Below are 17,320 nucleotides of genomic sequence, written 5' to 3'. Positions count from 1 at the left end.
GACAGGAATCAAACGAGTTCAGTACATGATGGGACATCCTGATGTTTTCTCATTAGCTGGTAGAAGATATTAGTGAAATAAGGATAGTCATAGAGGAGACTGAGTCTGCAGGTAGCAAACAGGACAACTTCTGGTAGAAGATATGAGGGCAATAATAATGGTGATATAGGAGACTATTTGAGCATAATGATGTTGTGGTAGAAGATAGAATACCATAGTAATAGTGATATGGGACTGACTCTGAACACAGGGACACTGATGGCAGTTGAAAATAACTGAAGAAATAATAATAAGGACAACAGGATAAACGGTTTTTGCACTGCCCAAAACATCACCTTAGCAAGCATTACACTTTAAAAAAACAGCCTTGCATATCACACGTCCTTTTTATGTTTCATTTTCTTATATATACCACCACACAATATCACGCTTCTATATCTGTTATTATCATAGATATCTCACTACAACATATCACATGTTCGTGTATCTCTGTGTGTGTGTGTATCCCACCATAACATAGATACATAACTGAACTTAGAACCTGGCTTATGAAGATGATATCTTTGAGCATGATTTTCCCAACCCTAGCCATAGTTTAATCAATAGACCTTCATAGAACAAACTAGCTGAGCAGGCTGGTGTGATACACAATAAACCTGTTGAAACTGTTAACTCTTTCAGCTACCTGGGAACTGTTTTGATTGCCAGCTCAAATGGAATTTAAACACTGAACACATTGTTAAACATGGCCTCCAAAGAATGTACCTTCTGCGTAAGCTAAATAGTTTTTCAGTTAGTCAAGCAACCTTAGGTCATTTCTACCAGTCGTTTATTGATAGCCTTTTATCTTTTCCATTTGTGTGCTGGTTTTGCAGTCTCTCTGCCCATGATAGATAAAGTCTGAACAGTATTGTCCGCATCAGTTCTAAGATAATTGGTATTAAACAGAGGGATTTAGCTTCTTTCCACAACCAACAAATAGTAAGCTTCACACATTTTGTCAATACCTAAACATCTACTAACAAGAGAATTTTTATTATTAAGATCAGATAAACATTATGCCTTGCCTATATATAAAAGAAATAGGCATCTGAAATTGTTAATGCCATCTGAAGTCCAGCTGATCAACAACAGATGAATTGTGTGTGTGTGTGATGTAGGTGCGCACATGAATGGCCTTAATATAAGTTTTGTTGTTGCTTTTTACGATTTTCACTTGCCCATATCTTTTCCATTTTCTCATTTTTTTTCACTTGCTGACATCTTTTTTACCCTGGACCTTGTGACGAACCTTAATTTTTAACTTTTATTTTTGTGTCTAGAGCTCTTTCCCATGTTCAAATTGCCCAAATTGGGAGAAATAAAGTTGGTGATTGTCATCAGTCTGTTCTTTTTTTTTTTTTTTTTTTTTTTCAAATAACATTTATTTTCTCATAACACATTGCATTACATGACAAAAATCATCCAAATCATATTTCCTTGAATTATAACGAGCATACATAACAATATCAACAAACATTAAATAGTGCCAGACATTTTTGCCCCCAACTTTTTTGTGCAGACTCTGATTTAAAGTAATTTTCAAATATACTATCTAAGTATCTAACAATTAACTAGCTTTCTTTTTAACATAATATAAACATTTATTTTTTTCCTTATTATTATTCGCACATTATTTTATTTATTTATTTTGAATATATAAACATTTATTCTTCATTTACCTATTAATCATATGGCATATTCTATGTTTAAGCCATTCACTCCATTGCACTATACCATATATAACAATATAAAAGACATCAGTCTGTTCATATAGATGACCAAATTTGTGAAGGCACTAACCCTAAGCCTTTTATACAGAGGACCAAGAATGTGAATGTCATTCACTGTCAATATGCCGTTTGCCCCCATCCCCCAAGCCGAGTATCTTTCTTTGGCGCTTGCCCCCATCCCCCAAAGCCGAGTATCTTTCTTTGCCACTGCTAACTCTATTGTGACCTTAATGAAAACTAATCATGATTTTTTTAACACACTTTGTCCATAATCATTGATTAGATGAAGGCAGTACCTTTGAACACTATATTTGTCATTAGTCATCTATCGTGTACAACTTCTGTTGCAGCCAACAAAACTTTTTAAAAATAACCTCAGCTCTATGTGCTATTGCAAGGACGTTCATCTGTGTTTGTGTGTGTGAGAGAGAAAATAAGAAATAAGAGAGGAGAGACCTTTTGAGTTTTCCACACATCATAGTTCTTCTTTTGTCTGATGATGAAGGTTTTCAGGTTTTGCCACAATGGGACCACCAGCTCAGGGTGTATTTCTTCGTGAACACTGCAGCCTGTTGAATATATCACATGCAGAGACACACAAAACATACATGCTCAGTGTGTATTTCTTTGTAAACACTGCAGCCTGTTGAATATAGCATATGCATGTGCACACACGCTTGTATGCATACACACTCATGTATACACAGGCATAAATACTGCTTGGCATTTATGATGGGCATAGTAAAAGTTTGTGTCGATTTCTTATGTTAAAAAGTCCGTTGTGTATCTACAATAACAAACATAATTTACATTAACCTTACAAACTTTTTTTATAATATAACATTTTATTTCTGTCACATCACAACATCGCATGCCAGAGAAACAAATTGTAGTCAGTACAATCATATGTCAACTAAACATATTGCATACTATGCTTCCTTCATTCACCATAATTTCTGGAGTAAATATGACAGATTAAGTCAACAGTTCAACCCACTCCCATGAAGATAGAAAGTTAGAGTCTCTAGTAAGGGTTCTTTACATATATTCCTTGAAAGTCATGCGGAGTATAAAAATTATGTAAAATTCTTAACTAGTGTAGCGGGAACTGTTATTTAGAGCAGCGTGTACCGCTGACAGTGCTACTTGTTCCCTCTACCTGCTACCCCTTTAACCCATCACTGGTCGCACGAGTGGCGCAACAACAGCGGGTGACGTAGCATCCAAACTGTCCAGTATAAATTACAGGCTGAAGTCAGTGCTTGCACGTGTTTACCTAAAGGCGGCTGGTCCTGCTTGGGACCACGCCACCCCTGTCCTTCGTTTTCTACACTGGCTTCCCATCCGTTCTCGCATCCATTACAAACTGTCCGTGCTGTGATTTAATTTCTTAGCTGGCACCTGCCCTGATTATTTCTCTGAACTGCTCTTCCCTTACATCCCAGGTAGACAACTCCGCTCCTCGATCGTCTGCTATTCCTGTTGCCAGAGCAACAACATATGGTCACAAGAGTTTTTTGATTACTGTTCAGTAAAACAATGGAACTTTTCCACATACCCGCTAATGAATCCTTCAAATATGCACTGTAAACGCACCTCTTCCTTGAGCACTATACCTAATGCAGACCACACAATACTAGTCATTTTTCACACACACCCCCCTCCCCCAATCTTTTTCCGCTTATTTCTACTTCCCTACTTGCCTTCCTCTGCAGAATCATGATTCTCCTCAGTTATTGTTACGTTGTTCCTCTTTGTATTTTCTATCTTTGTCGTTTGTTATTTATCCCCACTGTTGTTCCTATGTTGTTCTTTCTTCCATCTTTCGTATGCTATTTATGTCTTGTTCTTGTCTCAAGCGTTAATTGTTCGGTCCTTACGAGTGTAATAAAGCGCTATATAAATCTTGCGTTTATTATTATCATCATCTGGCTACTATAGGACCAGATGTAGCTCTGTATATCAAGATGTTGATAACACTCACCTGTTAAAAGACTAATTATCAACCCTATAGTGATGACCAGGGAAGAGGATCCTACGCAGTACCACATATAGGATAATTGGTACAGTGCCAGACCATCATACCTGTGACACATTGGTAATTGGTACAATGTTAGACCATTATTTCTGTATTACCTATAATGGCACAGTGAACATAACTGTATAACGATGTAAACTCGGTCTCATCTGATATTACATCTCCAGGAGAATACAGCTGGATATTAGATAAGACAATGTCTGATAGTTTTCTGACAGATGGTTTCAGATGATCCAAGACACTGAGAGATGGTGTCAGATGATCCAAGACGCAAAAAGATGACATAAGATGAATCAAGACAGTGACAAAGGGTGTTAGATGAATCGAAATGCTGACAAATGGTGTCAGATGAGCCAAGACCATGACAGATGGTGTCAGATAATACTAGACACAAACAGATAAGTCAAGAGATGAGTCAAGACTCTGAAATATGGTATTAGATGATCCAAGACTCTGCGTCTGGTTGTAGTTGGTTAACGGAACGGTCTGTGTGAGAGAGAGAGAGACCAATAAATCTTTATTTACGAGAGCAACAAAATAAGCAAAAGCTATGTGTTTTTACATCTAGCCCTCGGTCTAAGTAAAATAAATAAAAACCATACAATAATTCAAAAGCAAGGCAATAAAATCACAGAGAGAAATTATGATATGCACAAACATAGTAGTTTGAACTGACATTTTTTAGAGAAAGAAAATGAACTTGAACTCTTTATTGATAGTTGGCCTTCACTGCCAATACCACAAAGTGAGCCTCATTTCCACGCATTCAAACATACATATGCTCTCATTCATGTGCACGCATAAATATTTATATATATATATCTGTACACTTTGGAGGCAGTGTTACATTGGGGTTCTAAAAGTATTACATAGTAACATATGCTTCATACCTCAGTAGTTATTTTAACCCTTCTTAAACTGAATCACTTGAATAGGAACCAAGCCAATTGCTTGGTATTGTTTACATTTTTAGTCTGAATTTCAATAAGCAGTGTGTTTTCGCTGCATGGTGGACCATTTTGAAGGAACCTAGGGTGGATATTATTGTACTGTGGGCAGCTCAACAAAAGTTGGGTTTCATCTTCGGTGGATTCACATACACAAAAGGGACAATCATTTATATTATAAGCGTTCTGGTTATAAATAAAGCGGTTCTTGTGAATACTGGTGTCATTGACTCCCAATCGAAAACAAATCAAGGCATCCCTAAAAGTTTTATATTTACATATTCAAAATACAGTTCTGGTATAAGGAGATTTATATATATATACGGTACAAATAGAAAATGCAACTTTGCCTCTGTGAGCAATCCATTCTTGCTGACCATCATCAGTTATTCTTTGCTGGCAAATTCTTTTTTTTATTACAGACGCACTGGTTTGACAATAGCTAATGTTGGTATAAGCTTTGTAGAAAACGAGCACGTGTTCCACCTTCTATTTATACTTTACACAGGGAACATCTGCTCGCGGGCGCAATCGGTCCTAATCCCTTCAGCACTTGTTTTGGGTCTCAGTTCTGGGTGTGAATTGTACGAGCTGTAGACCATCGATAAATAACTTTATATTTTACGCTAAACTGCGTACATTTGTTGTCATGAAAGAGTGGGGGGTAGGGCTGTAGTGTGGGTTTGCACATCTGTTTTACTCTAGAAATGACGTAATTTCTCTCTCTAGAAATTACGTCATTTACGAGGGTGCGGGTGGGAGCTTAGGCTTGTGGTGGCTGTGAGGCGTGATTGGTTGTGGTGTGTCAGGTGGCATGACTGGCCAATGGAACGTAGGTTTGGAAAGAAAGATCGAGATGCTAGCTCAGCATTTTTGGCTAGAAACTTCTGGGGAGTGACATCCGCGTCAGGGTCTTTGCATGCAGCTTTTGTCAAGTAAAGTTGTCTGAAGTCGGCTCAAAGCTGTCTAAGTTCTTCACTGCGACCCTGCCTGAGAAGTGTTTTTTTTTTTTTTAGGCCCTTCGCCCCTCCTGGGGCATAGGCCATCAACGACAGTCTTAACTGTATGTCGATGTTTTGGTAGCAAGATTTGTTTTACGGGTGGGGGGTGCTGGCCCCCACGCCCAACCCTCCTCCTTTTTCAGCGGGCCTGGGACCGTCCTTGCGGAGGGCAGCCAGCTCTGTAAACAGATGCCACGTGCAGAGAAAGAACAGCATGCCCGAGACGAGAAATGAACTCAGGGCAGCCAACCTTCACTGTATTGGTGACAGGCGCTAACAGCGCTAACCGTTGCGCCACCGGGCCGCTATTGCTGTATGGGTTTCAACGCAACCGACTCCCACGAAGCAGACGCCGCGACGCCGCGGGTTCTGCGTCCGTGGCGTGCTGAGAAGTGTGTCGACTTAAAAGTTGACTTCAGAGGTGCGTTGACCCGCTCTGTAACGGAGTGTTTAGTGCTTCAGTACCGGGAGCTGTTTGACGAAACCAGTAAAAGCTGTGTCTGGTGAATGAGCGTCGGTCCCTGAGAGGTGCTGCAGTTGAATCAACGCCCAGATCTGAAGGGACGAAAAAGTCGGGGTGACACATGGCAAGACCAGAGCAAGAGCGCCACGAGTGAGTCTGTGGTAAACAAGACAGTGCCAGAGTCTGTGTAGACAAGACAGTGCCAGAGTCTCTGCGCTGGAGACAGAGACCCGCTGCAATCGACAGAGTGACCCAAATAGTTCTGGGCATCGAACAGAGGCCTCCACGTGCACGTTACTTTTGGTGTAACGAGATAAGTGTGTTGTGCGAAGTAGTGTGTGGTGTGTGCACTTAGTTTAAGGTTAGTTGAACAGTGACTCATTAGATATCTGGACACATTAGATGTAAGGGGAAACAATTGGGAACTGGACGACCCAGGGAACCAGCCAAGTTAGGGGAGACAACATATTACCAAGTTACTTGTTCATGTGTATTCCCTCTTATATTTTTTTTGGTAAATTATAGTAATGTTTAAGACGTACTAAATTTCCTTGAGTTTTCTTTCATTGGGGTGATGCATGCTGGGAGCTCGTGTAAAGCTAGTTATAGAATGTAGATCTGCAATTTAGTATAAGCACATGCAGTGAAATTGTCGACGTGGTTTGGTGGTGGTATCGACGGTGTGTTAGACCGAGTGTCAGAAATCATACCGCCTACCAAGTCTACAGACTCCGCCCCAGGTTTGCGACATTTGTTTACTAGGGGCACACGCTGGTAACCCGCAGTCACTTGAAAGAACACTAGTTAGCAAGTTAGTTCAAGTGCTCTGGGTACGTACATGGCCGACATCTCGAGGATATAATTAACCTGAGGCAGTGGCTCACTTAGGATACCTCAGTCCATTCTGCCCCACCATTCTGACTATTCCCCGAGGTTTGCAACACCCACACAAATAGAGCATTCTCTAACAATCCGCACAAAACAGTCACATTATATATACTTCACCCGTCTTGGATAATCAAGTGTAACACTGCTCTTACAATCAAGTGGTATCACACCCACCCAGGATTTTCATCCAGTGAAGAAGTCATATCAGAAAGCAAAGTCGCCTCCTGCGTAGTGAAGGTTGTATTCAAGGTAGTCAAAGATGTGGTTGTGATGTTGTAAGTTACAAAAGACATCAGGATTGGTGTTGCATTTCTTGAGCAGTTAATAGATGTGAGTGGTAGCAGAGTTCTCCTGGGACCGTCCACAATGGCACCAATACCAATCCAAAAGCTGAATGATAGACTGCAGAGGAGACCCACCCCAGCACCCTGCACACAGTCCATGTTCTTGGTTTATAAATCCTTTATATATTTTGAAAGTACTTTAAATAGGAGGACAGATGTGTACATGTGTTACATATAGAGGTGATGATACATGTCTTGTCACGCAGCCCAACCCAATACTTTTGCACAAGAGATTTACATGCTGAGATGTCATGATGTACAAATATAGTATATGGAAACGAACTTTGCATACAGAGAGGTTATACATATGACTTCATTCAACTCAGCTCACTGGTATAATCTTGGAGTTCATTGATACATGTATAGGAATAAAACAAAACAAATATTACTTCTTGGATTTCATTTCCACAACAAATACACAATAATGTGTGACAAGACACACCTTTTGCATGTACACCAAAGTGAAGTAATAACTCTGTCAGGAACACTTTCAAACCTCAATGTCACACATCACTCTAACTCACTGTGTACACACGTCCCCACACAGAGAATGGCACCAGTGGCTATGGCTTGCAATACAAAACTTCAGACATCAAAGACAGTCTCGTCCAAGTCATTGAAGCGCTGCATAAGAGCTGAAGGAGCGCAGTACAGCTGGAGAACTTCATAGGAGTTTTCATTCACACGACAGTAGGTTGTGCGCCCTATCATCTGTACTGCTCACGTGAAATAGATGTCTTTCAAGGATGACGCTTTCATCTGTGCTGTTCAATATCTTGAAGAACATCATGGGTGAAACACTCCACGCCCATCAAACTACCATTTTCAAAGTTGGAAGGCCCATTTGCAACCTACACTTTGCAAACAACATCGGCCTGATACCAAGCACTAATTGCTGGGTTCGACAAGATCTGGCATAGCCATAACAACAGGCTTAGTACAAAGTACTTTAGTACAAAGTAGAGTCCGTACAAGTCCATCCTGCTTTACGGATGGAAAACGTGGACTCTGGTTGCCGGCACAAAGAGGAGGCATTCGAGAATAAGTGCATGAGGAAGATTCTCCAGTTCTCGCACAGAAAACATGTCCAATGGTTTCGTACGAGGTATGGTCGCCACACTCGTAGGATACCAGGAACCTCTATTTGCAGCAGTCAAGTAGCGCAATTTGGTCTAGTTTGTTCCTGTGACTCGGAAAGACATTTGTTCTTGAAGGAACCTTAGAGGGTGGTCGAGGCCGCGGTGGCCAGAGGAAGAACTTACGAATGTGATAGACTGGACTGGTTTCCTGTACAGGACCTGCTGACTATTGCCCCACACTAAGGGGTAAATTTTGCCCATGTGCTCTGCCTTATCCAAAGGACAAATGACGAAATGAATATAAACATTCTTACAAACAAAGTAGGTTAGTTCTTAAATAAAGTGCACAAATAAAGATAAAAACAAAGCTATATTTAAAAGAAGTATAAAAACTGACATAAAAGATCACATTAACAAAAAGACTTAAAAAGAAGAATAAATGCTAGCAGTAGGGTAAGATAAAACTAGTTGAGTACAAAACATATTTCTTTAGAAGTGTGTCGCAACCCTGGGGCAGGGTCCGTAGATTTGGTAAGGGGTACGATTTCTATCACCAGTCCAACACACCGTCTATACCCCCACCAAGTCCACGTCGACACTTACCGCGTGCTACCACACTAAATTGCTTATTAATTACCCACTCTAACCAGCTCGAGCCCCCAAGCACGCATACCCCAAAGTAAAACACGAGGCAATTTAGTGCATTAAAAGATGTTAATTATTATTTCCAGAAGTTCATACAAACCCAAAAATGTCACAATTACAAAGTATGAACCCTTGATCGTTGTCTAGACCGTCCCGTTTCCTAATTATTTCCCCTGCTTCTATTATGTCCAGATAACTGAGAGCCAGATCTAACCTTATCTGTCATACACACAATACTGTTCACACAATACTCCTCACACAATATTCCTCACACAATACTGCTCACACACTCTCCCCGTACACTCCTTATGCGCACGCCACTTAGCTGTGTTCTCGACTTTGTGGTGTGGAGATTAGTTCTTGCAGAACACACACGCACAACTGTCACTGCACTGTCCAATGGCGGATGCAGTATGGGTAATCTCTCGTCGCGCCGCAGAAGAAATATTGTCCGAAGACTTCGGTCTTCTGTAGATCGGCACGCGACGAGAGGAGTACGAGGAAGGTACACTTCGAACTATCGCTAGCAGGCCGACGATCTTGGTATGGACGCAACACCGATACCAGTGGCCGGAACACTTGTCCGTTACTTGGTCGTCAGGTCGGACGAAGTTGTTCTTTCCAACGCACAGGTACGACCGTGTGGCTATATCACCTTCTAGGTTGATGTCCTTTTCTCTCAGTAGTTCGGCGAAGGACAATTGCAAAGGAAGACTTGAGATCTCAAGATCACTGTCTCTCCCTAGAGTATCTCGTAAAGCCCAGCTTGTCGTCCAGTTCTTTCTCTCTTTCAGTCCAAACGCTCAGCCTGCATCTCTAGATCTTTCAGTCTCGTAACCGTCTTGTTGGCCAGTCATACCACCTGACACACCACAACCAATCACGCCTCAGCCACCACGAGCCTACGCTCCCACCCGCACACGCGTAAATGACGTAAAAATGACGTAATTTCTAGAGAGAAATTACGTCATATCTAGAGTAAAATAGATCTACAAACCCACACTACAGCCCTATCCCACTCTTTCACGACACTCCCCCGTGCTAAAAGCGAAATTCCGATTTCGTAACACTAGGGCTGCAGGGTGGTTTGCATCTCTATTTACCTACATCTTACATGACCTTCTCTGAAGTCATCAACGTGAGGTAAACTCCCGAAACTACCTACCTACAATCTACTAGTACTGGATTACGCCTAGTCTAAATCACTAGGTATTGAAAACAGGATAGACACTTCTACCATATCTACATGTCATACTATCATACTCCAGTCGCGGACTAACTTCCCTGCGATTACTTCCCCCACCCGGAACTTAAAACTACAGTTACATACCCTGTCCGTACCACCCATACACCCCCGTGCTAAGAGTGTACCCATCTGAACCCAGTGGTATGGGCCCTAACAAAGCAGCAGTCAGTCAAGCTGTCTACTCACAACTACTAATCACTAACCCACGGTTCAACGTATTTACACGTGCACCTTTGCACTCCCTTGCTAAGCCTGTTCTTGGCAGGGGTTAACTATACCTAGGTCGACCTGTTCCGTCGTCACCCCGTCTGACCTAGATAAACAATAACACAACAAGTTGGACACACCAACGCCGCCTCACACACCCCCTTGCTAAAAGTGCACTCTCCGCACTTACTCCGGCAAGAGGTGTGATTGCAGCCCTATCATGGCGGCTGACAACTATTGCATCGACTAATGCCGCAGCCAATTCCGTACACCCCTCTTCCGGCCACACCCCTTTGCCAGAGCGTAGCCGCCGACTAGGGAAGGTGTCCTCACTGCCCCTGACGTCATCAACCATGTGACAACATACCAGGAGGTTCCGCCTCCTTTTGACCCAAACATGCATGACCTATGTCCTCGCCACAAAAGCAGCCACCTCTTTGGCCACTCATCAGCATGACCAGGGTGGAACTCCAACACCAGCAACCAACAACTATCTCTATGGTCGTTGCGCACCAGATGACCAATTGCTATTGTTATGCTGCGTGACAGCAGTGTACATTTTCCTGCACTGGTGACCTGACTAACCCTGTCCTCTGACCAGCGTATCATAGCCACCATACCTGATTTGGCGCTTTTGAGACTGCGCTCATTTCGTATCCTAACTTTCCTATTAGGCCTACGGACTTGTTTCCACTTTACTGGTTCGTCAGAGGCCGGGCCAGGCTGCATGCCGTCACCAACAGCTCTCTCTAGCTGGTTAATTTCCGGGGTGTTGTCATCAGGTAGTAGCCAGTCAACAGTACCCAGTCCTTGGTACTTTACGTCTTGACCACTGTGTGACCTATCGCAGTTTACCGACACAGATATCAGCTGACCACCCACTCCTACACTAGCTTTACCTATGTCCTCCGCCTGTGGCAACTCACAGACAGCTCGATCTAGCTCTTCGGAACCACCACTGCCTCTCGCCAGCGATGACGCGTCTTTGTCAGCTGGTGTCCGCCCCCGTTGCTCACTGCTGTCCCGTGCCCTCACCGGCACCACCTCTACTGCTACTGTCTGAACGGTATCCGCTTGAAGCGGTTCCTTACTGGTAACAGGGGTTCGCACCCAGCGATCACCAGTGCCCCCTGCATACAGCAGTTCCACATCAGCAGTCGGCGCTCGCGTCGAGCGCTCGCCACTGACACCCGCCTGCGGTATTTCCATGGCAACCCTTGCTATGCGCACTTCGCAATAGCTGTCACCAACCACCTGCAGCGGTATCACCTCGACCGCTGGCTTTCGCCACTTGCGATCGCCACCGTCACCCCCCTGCAACAGTGTCACGTCGACAGCCGGCGTTTGCATCCCACAATCGCCGCCGCCATTCGCGTGCCAAGTTTCCACTTCGACAACCGGCGTTCGCCATTCACGTTCCTCGCTGCCGTCCACCTGCATCTGTGCCATCTCGACAGTCAGCGTTCGCATCCCGCGATAGCAGCTGCCCTCCGCGTGCCAAGTTTCCACTTCGACAGCCGGTGTTCGCCACTCGCGTTCACCGCCGTCGTCCACCCGCATCTGCTTCATCTCGACAGTCAGCGTTCGCATCCCGCGATAGCTGCTGCCCTCCGCTTGCACAGGTATAACCTCGACAGCTGGTTCTTGCCACCCGCAATGGCCACTGCCATCTACCTGCAGCTGTTCCACCCTGTTAGTTGGTCCTCGCATCTCGCGATCGCCACTTTCAGCATCCTGCCTTGACCCAGCACCTATGCCCAGTGCTCGCATCTTCCCAAGACTATGGTCATCGACCTGCAGATGCTTACTTCCCTCGTGGCTTCGACTAGCCTGGCTTCCCAGGAGATCAGCAATATCTCCATACCCTGACTCTCCTCCAGCGTGAGTCATCAGTCCGTCGATAACCCCCGCCCCTTCGCTAGCCACAACAACGCTAACCTCCACGTCACTGGCATCACAAACGCTAGAGTCTAGCTTGCCAAACTCATCCTCGCTAATTCCTAGCCTGCACTCGTCACCATCGCTCTCTCCTACTCCGCTTTCCTCTACATCATTAGCCATGTTAGTCTTGTCGTCACTAACACCGACGTCGCCATCACCATCGTCTCTAATGCCTACTTCGCTGGCCTCATCAGAGCGAACGCCTATTTCATTGGCTTCGTCCTCGTTGTGAACTTCGTCACTAACCGCTGACAACTTCTGCTCGCTACCTCCACCAGGCCTATCAACATCTACATCGTTAGCCTCCCTGGCCATCATCTGCCTGCGAGCGCCACTCGCGTGCAGCTTAGCAAAATGGGCCTTTGGCTCAGGACAAATGACATGCTTGCAGCCAAGAATGACCTGATGCTTGGGATCCTCCAAACACGAAGCCTTAATGCTGCCCTTCACGTAACTACCGTCTAGATCAAGATCGCTATGATCTATGTCGCCAACCTCTGAAAACCTCCGCTCGCTGTTTCCGCCGCCTCTAGCTCTGTCAGCCGTTGCTGCCCACCGTGACTTGTTGCCCTGGGGACAGCTCCGCGAGTAGTGTCCTACCTTCCCGCGGCTGTAACATTCAACCCTCGCATGCGCCTCAGGTCTACATGCTTTTTTAGGGCACCACTTAGCAACATGTCCTGCGCCATTACAGCGGTAACAGACAATAGGGAATGGTGTCTCACGTTGACCCTTCCTCCACCCTGAGGTACTATAGTCTACGTCTTCACCCTCACTGAGTAAATTGTCATTGTCACTGGCATAGGTCCCACTATTACTTATGTCTGTTGCTCTGTGCAATGGCGGCTTCCCTTTTTTGACTACCACTTTGGCCTCCTTGCCGCCTATTTCTCTTGTCTTCCCAGTTACAGCTAAGTCTCGCAGCCGCTGGAGACTGTTATCTTCGGCTTGTAGTTTCCGCAGTTCGGCAGGGGTGGTGTTCTCGACGGGGTTGGCGACTGATAAAGGGATGGAGGTTTTACGAGCTGCTCGGGCGCGAGTAACCGCATGTAACTCGGCGCAATGAGCCCCTGGATCCGGACAAATGACATGCCGGCACCCCAGAATGATCGGGTGCTTGGGATTGTCGAAACATGCGGCCTTGATTCTTCCGCTAATGTATCGACAGTCGATGTCAATGTACGCCACGGGAAACTTCCTGATGTCCCGGTCATTGTACTCAATCGCCACCATCTCACCTGTCCTATCTTCTGGCGCGACCATGCGACTGTCAATCACTGCGGGGTACGTGCAGCCGGAGTCCAGCACAATGTCGTACTCCTGACCATTTACCATACCTCTTGTAGTCACCAGGCTGTGTATGTCTCCACCCATTAACGTATTAAGCGAAGCGTGGTCATTCACTTTCCGTTGAGGGCAGTCGCGAGAGATGTGACCTTCTTTACCGCACTTGAAGCAACTGTTACTCATTCGTTTAGCCTCCGGTCTTTCTCCGGTAGTTTGACCACCGTTCCTGGGGTGAGTTACCGCCTTGCTTACAGTGCCGTCCTTGTTGCTGGGTTGGATGGGGGGCTTTTCGTTCTGTTCAGCCTCCTTCCTCCCTTTCCACCGTTTCTGCTCCGCTGCGTCGAACCGCTCGGCAGCGACTGCAATTTCTGCAAGGCTGGCTGCTCCGTGCGCCTCCAGATGGAATGTTAAGTCCGGCCGGTAACTGCCCATCACTACTTCCTTAGCCAGTTCCTCCCGCACACTCTTGTGGTCGGACGGGTCTACGTTAGCCATACTCAACCACTTGTCTAGATTGTGTAACACACGGTGATGGAATTGGTCATGTGTCTCGCCTTGTTCTTTTTTTGCCTGTCTAAAGCGGAGACGGTAAGTCTCGGCTGTCACCTGGAAGCGCCTCAGTAAAGCGGCTTTCAGGACCTCATAGTCGTCCGCCGACTCGTCACTTAGCTGGTGATAGACTTGTTTCGCGCTATCGCGGAGAAGTCCTGACAACTGAATCGCCCAACTATCGCATGGTACCCGACTCGCCCTGGCCAGCTTTTCGAACTGTGTCAGGAACCTCTCTATCTGGTCAGTTTTACAATCGAACGGCGCCATCTTAACTTCGGTCCCTCTTCCAGCCCCAAAGCATCGCTCTCACTATTTACCAACTCCTTTTCACTGCCGCTACTCAACCTTCTATCCGCGCACGTTTCGGCTCTGAGTTTAAGTTCGGCCATTTTCAGCTCATATTCGCGTTCTCTCTCTCTTTCCTGGCGTTTTCTCTCTCTTTCCTCGCGTTCTCTCTCTCTTTCTCTTTCCTCGCGTTCTCTCTCTCTTTCTCTTTCCTCGCGTTCTCTCTCTCTTTCTCTTTCCTCGCGTTCTCTCTCTTTTTCCTCCCGTTCTTTCCTATCCTGGCGTTCCCTCTCCTCCCGTTCCTTCTTATCCTGGCGTTCCCTCTCCTCCCGTTCCTTCTGATCCTGGCGTTCCCTCTCCTCCCGTTCCTTCTCCTCCCGTTCCTTCTTATCCTGGCGTTCCCTCTCCTCCCGTTCTTTCCTATCCTGGCGTTCCCTCTCTTCCCGTTCTTCCCAAGCTTTCTTGTCTGCTCTCCAGTTTGCCATTTCATCATTTACAAACTTTTCGAGTTTGTTGCCGCTAAACTCTGCCCTCAACCCTTCCGCTCTGAACTCTTCCCTCTTCTCAGTAGCGGTTTTAGCGAATTCGGCCTGCAGCTTATCTGCCATCTCCGCAACTTAGTCCTATCACGTAACTGCAACTACACTTGCGAATGGACCACCCCCCTGTCTTGTGCTAGCTTCCACGAACTCACAATCGTCAAGCTCACAGCAACGGTAACCAAGCCAAGCTAGCTACACAGTTCGTAATCAGGAATATAACACACACTTACTCACTGTCAGTCTTACGTTAACTTACACGAAATCACCCAATCGTTAAGCTAACAACATAACAGTTAAGTAAGCAAAGCAACAATCAGGTTATCTTCTCCAAAATAACCTCACTCCACACCAGCCTTCTGCTTCCTTACACACACACTCTGTGCCCTCCACTAGCTTACACGAAATCACTCCACTGTTAAGCTAGCGACAACAGCAAGTAAGGCAGCAATCGCCAGGCTATCTAATCCAAGATACCCTGCCCAATCACACCGACTCTCTCTCGGCTAGTGTGATAAAACAACTTACAACAAGCCCTGCACACAGGTATCAATTTGGGGCTATGCTGCAAATCGCCACGTGCGACACGAAGCACGTGCGTACAATATACAACAGTATATACCAAAACAGTGTGTACCTTAAGGCTAGCTACTAGGCTTGGCTTGATTACCAAAGCACATTCAGCCTCTACAGTGACTCACAGCTACCTGGACTACTTCAAAGGGATACAATTCAATTCAATCCCGGACAGAGCCTACCACTATGTCGCAACCCTGGGGCAGGGTCCGTAGATTTGGTAAGGGGTACGATTTCTATCACCAGTCCAACACACCGTCTATACCCCCACCAAGTCCACGTCGACACTTACCGCGTGCTACCACACTAAATTGCTTATTAATTACCCACTCTAACCAGCTCGAGCCCCCAAGCACGCATACCCCAAAGTAAAACACGAGGCAATTTAGTGCATTAAAAGATGTTAATTATTATTTCCAGAAGTTCATACAAACCCAAAAATGTCACAATTACAAAGTATGAACCCTTGATCGTTGTCTAGACCGTCCCGTTTCCTAATTATTTCCCCTGCTTCTATTATGTCCAGATAACTGAGAGCCAGATCTAACCTTATCTGTCATACACACAATACTGTTCACACAATACTCCTCACACAATATTCCTCACACAATACTGCTCACACACTCTCCCCGTACACTCCTTATGCGCACGCCACTTAGCTGTGTTCTCGACTTTGTGGTGTGGAGATTAGTTCTTGCAGAACACACACGCACAACTGTCACTGCACTGTCCAATGGCGGATGCAGTATGGGTAATCTCTCGTCGCGCCGCAGAAGAAATATTGTCCGAAGACTTCGGTCTTCTGTAGATCGGCACGCGACGAGAGGAGTACGAGGAAGGTACACTTCGAACTATCGCTAGCAGGCCGACGATCTTGGTATGGACGCAACACCGATACCAGTGGCCGGAACACTTGTCCGTTACTTGGTCGTCAGGTCGGACGAAGTTGTTCTTTCCAACGCACAGGTACGACCGTGTGGCTATATCACCTTCTAGGTTGATGTCCTTTTCTCTCAGTAGTTCGGCGAAGGACAATTGCAAAGGAAGACTTGAGATCTCAAGATCACTGTCTCTCCCTAGAGGTATCTCGTAAAGCCCAGCTTGTCGTCCAGTTCTTTCTCTCTTTCAGTCCAAACGCTCAGCCTGCATCTCTAGATCTTTCAGTCTCGTAACCGTCTTGTTGGCCAGTCATACCACCTGACACACCACAACCAATCACGCCTCAGCCACCACGAGCCTACGCTCCCACCCGCACACGCGTAAATGACGTAAAAATGACGTAATTTCTAGAGAGAAATTACGTCATATCTAGAGTAAAATAGATCTACAAACCCACACTACAGCCCTATCCCACTCTTTCACGACAAAGTGTTAGAACTGAGATATCAAGATTCAGCAGTCGCAATTGCTACGGCAGGGTTGCCTTGGATAAGGGTTGATGTAAGGGGATCTGCTATGATTGTCACGGAACAGTCCGTGTCTCCGTTTTTTCTGATTATTTTAACCCCTT

The 17,320-nt window shown here is 45.4% G+C and overlaps 2 protein-coding genes across 4 annotated transcripts in view; both read right to left on the bottom strand.

The window, feature by feature from the left end:
- LOC112577042 (sodium-dependent multivitamin transporter-like) overlaps positions 1-17,320 on the bottom strand; it is a 47,444-nt gene that overhangs the window by 5,195 nt on the left and 24,929 nt on the right. For 2 of the 3 annotated variants that reach the window (XM_025259946.1, XM_025259947.1), the window contains exons 13-15: positions 7,284-7,537; positions 3,757-3,857; positions 2,229-2,341 (exon numbers count right to left, since the gene is read on the bottom strand). In XM_025259946.1, the coding sequence (XP_025115731.1) occupies positions 2,229-2,341; positions 3,757-3,857; positions 7,284-7,537 (468 nt within the window). Of the gene's footprint in view, positions 1-2,228; positions 2,342-3,756; positions 3,858-7,283; positions 7,538-7,977; positions 14,723-17,320 lie in introns of those variants that run through there. The other variant, XR_003101996.1, reaches the window with a different exon arrangement.
- Positions 14,639-17,170, bottom strand: LOC112577043 (RNA-binding protein 25-like). Its single transcript, XM_025259948.1, has one exon. It carries the CDS (start codon positions 15,301-15,303, stop codon positions 14,644-14,646), a length of 660 nt encoding a protein of 219 aa, XP_025115733.1. The 5' UTR covers positions 15,304-17,170; the 3' UTR covers positions 14,639-14,643.

Source organism: Pomacea canaliculata, linkage group LG12, assembly GCF_003073045.1.
Source record: "Pomacea canaliculata isolate SZHN2017 linkage group LG12, ASM307304v1, whole genome shotgun sequence".
In the NCBI taxonomy this organism is placed as follows: Eukaryota; Metazoa; Mollusca; class Gastropoda; order Architaenioglossa; family Ampullariidae; genus Pomacea; species Pomacea canaliculata.
This window is presented reverse-complemented; position numbering and strand designations above follow the sequence as displayed.

Excerpts from the sequence above, each read along its gene's own strand:
- LOC112577043 (XM_025259948.1), bottom strand. The coding sequence starts at position 15,303 with ATGGCAGATAAGCTGCAGGCCGAATTCGCTAAAACCGCTACTGAGAAG.